The sequence below is a fragment of the Zingiber officinale genome, chromosome 5B, assembly GCF_018446385.1.
Source record: "Zingiber officinale cultivar Zhangliang chromosome 5B, Zo_v1.1, whole genome shotgun sequence".
Taxonomy (NCBI): Eukaryota; Viridiplantae; Streptophyta; class Magnoliopsida; order Zingiberales; family Zingiberaceae; genus Zingiber; species Zingiber officinale.
In genome coordinates this window covers 139,610,761-139,617,287 of record NC_055995.1, presented here as the reverse complement: position 1 = coordinate 139,617,287, position 6,527 = coordinate 139,610,761, and the positions used below count along the sequence as shown (strand labels likewise).

Sequence of the window (6,527 nt, the reverse complement as noted above, 5' to 3'; positions counted from 1 at the left end):
AATCATATCACACGGTTTGGTTTGAGAGATAAAATACTATAGCAGAGTTTACTTGTGCTGATTTGAGGGAGGAAAGCTATAGATTTCAATATACTTTTTTTTTGTTTACCACATAAAAAATTTAAAAGAAACAAAGCATAAAATCAAAAGGATTTCCTCTCCTCTCCTCTCCTCTCCGCCATCCGCAGGTAAACAGCGGCAAACTGGGCCATAAGCAGTCAATCGATACTTCTCATCCCCCTCGCGACCCGCTCCATGCCGCCCTCCCTTCCCCGGCCCGTCTTCCTCGAAGACCGCCTCCGAGCCGCCGCCGCCGACGCCGCTTTGCAGCTTCCTCCTCCTTCCTCGGCGGCGGAGATCCTCCGCTCGTGGGCCGACCTCCGCCACCCCTCCACCGACCCTCCCCGCCTCCTCTCCGCCCTCCGCTCCCTCTCCACCTCCCGTGCCTCCCTCCGCATCTCCGACTCCCAGGTCAAGCTCCTCCTCTCCCTCCTCTCCACCGATGCTGCCTCCCCCCGTCTCTCCGCCGACTCACTCCCCCTCCTCTTCTCCCTCATCTCTTCCTACATCCGCACTTCCCCCCGCCCTTCCCCTCCAATACTCCTCTCCGTCCTCTCCCTCTCCTCCTCTTTCCCCCCAATCCCCCACTCTGTCCTCCTCCTCGGCGCTCTTGCCGCCTCCCCTGCTCTTCCCGACGCCTCCGTCTCTCCCTGCCTTGACCGCCTCTGCTCCCTCTTGGATCCCACCCTGCCCGCCCTCCTCCACGATGCGAACCTCCTCCCAGAGTTCCTCGCCGGCATCGGTTACGGCATTTCGCTACAGATGATATCACAAGGAACAGTTTGAAAGCATTTGTTGATTATTCTCTTGAACTTTTACAAATCTCCGCTTAGCTGTGTTGGTTCATCGGGGAAAGAGTGATGAATTGCTTGCGGGCTTTGAAAAGATTGCTGAAGCTGCATTCTTGATGATAGTTGTCTTTGCTGCAGAAGTTAGCAAACATAAGCTGAATAGCAAAACATCTAATGAGTTCAGACCAGAGGTCTCCTCACAAATCCTCGTAACTTTTTCTTGCATTGAATATTTGCGGCGAATCCGCTTGCCTGAGTATACCCAGGCAGTTCGCCGTGCTGTTCTGACGATCCAGGAGAATGCACCTTCATGTGTTTCATTTGTTGAGTCAATGCCCCCTTATGGTGAGCTAACCAAATCACAGGGTATGTGTAATCTCTGAAACTTCATGTGATTTATTTTTTGTTACAATGTGTATATTTATTTGCATTTGAAAACTTGACAGGCTCAATTGCATTGGTGAGAATGAGATACAATTGGTCACAAGATGAAGTGCAAACAGCTCGTATATCATTTTATTTGCGGGTTTTACCAGCTTGTATAAGCCTTGTCCCTACTGCAATGTTTGGAGAGCGCATAGCTCCAACAATGTTTTTGTATCCTTTATGAAATGTGTTCGGATGCTTCCTCATAATGCATGTGATTCTACGGTTAGTCCTTAATAGAAGTATGCCAGATATATGCAACATCCTAATGAGAAAGTAATCCGTGCTTCACATTCAGTATTTGTTTCCTTTGTATCCTCTAGTAAGGATTCTGATCAGAATGATAGAGATGCTTTAAAAGAGCAACTTGTTTTCTATTACATGCACAGGGCTTTGGAGGTAGCTTCAGTGTTATCTGTTGATTTGGATTTGGTTATTTTAGTTTCATCAACTCTAACTTTTCTGATCTACAGGTTTATCCCCAGATCAATTCGTTTGACGGTTTGACATCCGGAGTTACAGCTTTGGTCAGACATCTCCCTGCTGGTAGTCCATCAATATTCTATTGTGTTCATAGCCTTGTAGAAAAAGCTTCTGAGCTTTGTAGGGGAGCCATGAGTGAAGATCCAACTGTGTGGAAGAACTGGGAAGGAAACTCAGGTCCTCCTAAGAAGACTATTGATCTTCTCCTTCGCCTCATCTATCTTATTGATATACAGGTAGCTTAGCTAAATCTTTTGTCTAACTTGATCATTTTTACTTAATCAACCTTATTTTACTTTTATGGTGAAAATTCTCTATATACTATAAAGTCGTATTTGCTTCTCAAAGGAAAATAGTGTTCAAATACTAACTATTGTATGATCTTCAACTGAATTACTTATTACAATAAGTTTATATGTAATTAATTTTCTACAAACTAGTTAACTCCATCTTCTTATGTTGTAATGCCATGGAGGCGAAGCTATTTGTGAAAGCACATCTTGTCCAATGACCCCCCTTTGATGATAATATCTTGAAATAAAACCTGTATTAGATCAATGCTGTGTTAGATAGCGTCTAATGAATTAAACCTGATGAACTTAACTTGTTTATGTCCTATTTTTCTTGTAAAATCATACCCAGATCTAAGCCATAGCGACAAAAAAGAATAACTTAGACAAGACAACACAGAGCAAGACAGTTTGGTGATATTTTTGGTGGTTCCTAAAGTTCTTGTCGATCCTTCTATGTCCTGATATCCAGATATTGATTAATTTCACACCTGAATGATCATTGCTACTCTGCTTGTTTCTTTGGTCCATTGAATTAGATAGGGTTCTACCTTTTCTTATCATTTCAGCGATTCAATATTTCAATTTAAAGTACATGTTCTAGATTCATAAACCATAGCAAGCTTCATTTGTTCTGTCAATAAAGCATCAACTTTGATTTCCTCCATGGATGAATCAAAGATATGTCTTGAGTTTCAGATTTTATCTATGCCCGCAGGCATTGCCATACTTGTTAAAACAGCTAGCCGAGCTGATGATTCAGTTGCCCAAAGATGGCCAGAATGCCCTTCTCGATGAGATGTACTCTCAAGTTGCCGAGTCTGATGATGTCACTAGAAAGCCTGTCCTGGTGTCGTGGTTGCAGTCGCTCTCATATTTTTGCTCTCAGAAAACATCTCCAGCAGCCGACAAGCCTGAGAAGCATGGAAGCTCTGTGGCAAGTAAAGGCCTGAGCTTCATCAGAGGCATTGCCAAACTCTAAATGGCATTCTTGTGGTCTCAATTTTCTCCAGTGATACAAACTGTCTTCGATATACAGATCGAGCTCGGTGATTCAGGCAGGCCAGCTAATTTCTAAAGGGACACCTCGATCGTTAAATAGAAAGGACTGTCATGATTTACGATCCCTGCAAAACTTATGATTTTCTGTTGCTGTCAATGGTAAGCAGCATGGCAGTTGCGGCATGAAAAGGAAGATGGGAGTGATCCCTCTTTGTGCAAATATTTATTTGGTAACAAATCAATTTGTGTAAAGATTATACAGGTTTTCCTGCTTGCTTTTTGGACAATTTAAGCAATGCGTAGATGAACTTTAAAACATTAAGATGTTTATATAGAGACACTTTGAGTTCAGCAAGATGTTCATGCAAAGACACTATTGACAAGAAGAAACCCTCGCATGGCCTAGACTTTTAGTCAATAAGTTCATTACCTTAAGTCCATAACATTAGCCAAGCCAAGATCACCCTTTGGGTTCTCTTGAATCCTCTATTCCCTGTTTTCTTCGCTCATATCTACTATTCAACTTCTCCACTCTTCGACATCTCGCACCGTGTCAATTGATATCAAAGCCGAAGTTTCGTACAACTAAATTGTTTACTATTTCACCTACTTCTTTGTTCTTTGACAAGCAGCTTCATATTCACATCACCAGGAAGCTCCATGTTTTCTCCTAAAAAGTCTCAACGCTGCATTTAGATAATGCCGCAGTATAGGAAAGCAATCACAGACTGTGCTCGAACTTGAGAAATTAGATAATGCTTAAACCAACTTATTACAATCGAGAATTTTCAATAATAGTTTTGTCTGCACTTTACAACAAAGTTTAAAGAGCTGAACTAAACGACCTATTATTTTGCTCAGGGCTACCTTCGACTTTGAAGAGAGATTTAAATCATACTAAAGTGTGAGTACCATCTTAGAAATCTAGGATATATCCAGATGATATTCCTACTCGAATGTAACAAAAATGAAATAGACCCAGTAAATCCTACATAAACACCATCATGGCAGTCCCTGAAGAAACATGTTTCATGTAACAGAATAAATAACTGACTCGACAATCAAGGGATCTCAAAAGAGAAAGCCATGATTGCTGAGATTTTCCTCCTCAAGAAGCTGATGTATAGGTGTAACGAGTTTGAGCTACAAAGCTAGGACAAAAGCACAAACCTGTAAGGAACCCAATTAAAGGAACCTGACTAAAGTATTTGTCAGTCTTTTCAAGACGGTGCCTGTAGATACAAAAGGTGATTAAAATATCTAGCAAACAATCGAACAGAGATTAGCCAAAAACATAAGGTAAGAAGATTATTACTTCGTATACTTGCTAAAGAATGGATCTCTCATGATGTACAGGGCCCAGACAAGCTTTCTCCTTTTCATCTAAGAAAAAAAAAATTGAAGATGTGAGAATGAGACAGAAATTAGCCTTTAGAATGGAAAAATAATATGGAACTTGAACAAAGGAACATGCTAGTTCTTTTTAACTGTGAATCCCATGGTGCTAATTTCATTGTCAAATGAATTTGAGATTATTGTTTTTGCACTTGCCTCGTCCTTCTCAGAAGAAGAAAGATGATAATAATTATCACCATTTCTAGGCTGTGAGTTTGTAGAGAACGATAGAAAGCTCATTCCAGTTAGATCAATGGCTAGTGAAATTAACCATGGTTTCCATGACCGGATTCCACACCTTCTAATGAACAAGACATATATCAAAGGTCTCAAGATAAAGAGAACCTCTCCTGACAAATATAACTGACCAGAGAGCCCCTTCTGGAACCAAAGAGTAGAAAGCGTCTGCTTTGCAACTGAAAGAGATGCAAAAAAAGAATACCCTGCATAAATCAAGCTTGTGCCCAAACATTGAAAATGATAGTACATGTACAACTTGGAAAAATGAACGATACCAGCAGTCTGTGAACTGTGGCGAAGCTTGTTTAACCATACTTGATCTGATAGCTTTTTTGCATTCTCACCGAAGCAACTTAATGCAGATATGGCTCTTCCTTCTAGATTCTGCTGTATTGTACCGTAACGCTCATGAATAGAACCAGGCATATTAGATCCACCAGCCATTCTGGCATCCCCAAGCCTTGTATTATAGTTTTCTGAAACCCTCTCATCATTGTTAACTATCTCACCTCCTTGTAAGAGAATCTTGAATCCACTATCGCGAAAAGCAGCTAATCTAACAAAAGCCCTGTATAACATTGACCATGTTGAAGTCAAAACAAAAGGGAACTACAGAGCATTGAGAAAGATGAGGTGACAATTTTACTTGACTGCCTCTGTTAATGCAAGATAATTCCACTTGTGCTTTTCGCCAACAAAATGCTCGGCTGCAACTTCAACAACCGTCTCCGCATCTTTGAGCATGGACACAAATAAAGACCATGGAAATGCTGAATCTCCTAGCGAAGGAGGCCTCAATTTTGTCGGAGTTGTATCAATTATGTGCTGATTCAGGGTACTGAGGATGCCCAAAAGAGCATAAACTGTGAAGAAATACCAAATCTTCAACGAAGTTACACAAAATTGAAACTTTGGCCAAATATTAACTTTTAGACACAAATCTTAACTAATCTACATTTCCATGTGTTTCTCACTTGATTATAATCTTATCAACCACAAAACTTTTCAAGACAAGAAAAGCTCAATCCCACTATTCTCAAGCAATAGATGTGGTGTTATCAGGTCCATAAGATATCATAAGATTAGAAGGCGAAGTACCGAAGTTTTCACAAAACCTGCTTCAGGACCGATCTCGGAATTGGAAAAGCGCTCCGGAAGAAGCCATGTGATGCCCTAAAGCGAACAGTTCCAGGCGCAATCAGGAGAAGCAAATCAAAAATATACGACGCCAGATTAAAAGTTAGAGCAAGATCAACGAAGTTGCTTACGTTGGCTAAGGATTCGAGAGAGTGAACGAATTCTCTGTTCTTCCTCACGAAGAGCTTGTAGGCCTCCATGGCCACTCCTCTTCTGCCCCAGAAATCGATTCCAGTCGGTCCCTAATTTTCTACCCGTGTGAATAAATACAAGCGTTTCCTACACTAGACACCTTGGATATTCCTCGGAATTATTCTATGATGAGAGACCGAAGAGACTCAACTGTCCCTGCCGCTCCCGCTTCCGGCACAACAGAAGGGAACCGGGCGCCGGCGACTTCCCCTCTTAAAAAAAAGCTGATCGAGGGATGATCCCGGAAGCAGGTGCTCGCCGGAGAAAGTACTTGTCCGAAGACGAGGAGAGAGGAGATCTATAGAGATAAGAGATAGTTTAACTCCCTGACGCCGGAAAGATCGCCTGAACGCCGGACGCAGAGGCCCTTCCTCGTCGGGGGTGTAGTGTGGTAGGAGGCCCAAGAACGTCGCGAATGGCTAGGGCACAACCAGAGGCATTTATTTTACAGGAGTAGGAACCGTCATTTCAACGCGATAGGAGGACAGGTTTGTCATTTCAATGTATGATG

General features: G+C 41.9%; 3 protein-coding genes across 3 annotated transcripts; 2 read left to right on the top strand and 1 right to left on the bottom strand.

The window, feature by feature from the left end:
• Window positions 1-223: 223 nt before the first annotated feature.
• LOC121987167 (vegetative cell wall protein gp1-like) lies at window positions 224-826 on the top strand (the record flags this gene model as incomplete). The annotated part of the gene is made up of 1 exon (XM_042541060.1): window positions 224-826. A coding segment is annotated over one exon (603 nt), but the record flags the coding sequence as incomplete, so codon positions are not given.
• A 57-nt stretch (window positions 827-883) lies between these two features.
• Window positions 884-3,403, top strand: LOC121987166 (the record flags this gene model as incomplete). Its single annotated transcript, XM_042541059.1, has 5 exons — window positions 884-1,217; window positions 1,298-1,448; window positions 1,529-1,676; window positions 1,751-1,996; window positions 2,769-3,403. Coding segments are annotated over 5 exons (1,143 nt in total), but the record flags the coding sequence as incomplete, so codon positions are not given.
• A 757-nt stretch (window positions 3,404-4,160) lies between these two features.
• LOC121987165 (peroxisome biogenesis protein 16-like) lies at window positions 4,161-6,452 on the bottom strand. The gene is made up of 7 exons (XM_042541057.1): window positions 5,956-6,452; window positions 5,803-5,860; window positions 5,334-5,550; window positions 4,963-5,255; window positions 4,604-4,863; window positions 4,368-4,435; window positions 4,161-4,284 (listed from the first exon to the last, which is right to left on the bottom strand). The coding sequence occupies exons 1-7, from the start codon at window positions 6,022-6,024 to the stop codon at window positions 4,161-4,163; spliced, it is 1,089 nt and encodes a 362-aa protein (XP_042396991.1). The 5' UTR covers window positions 6,025-6,452.
• Window positions 6,453-6,527: the final 75 nt, after the last annotated feature.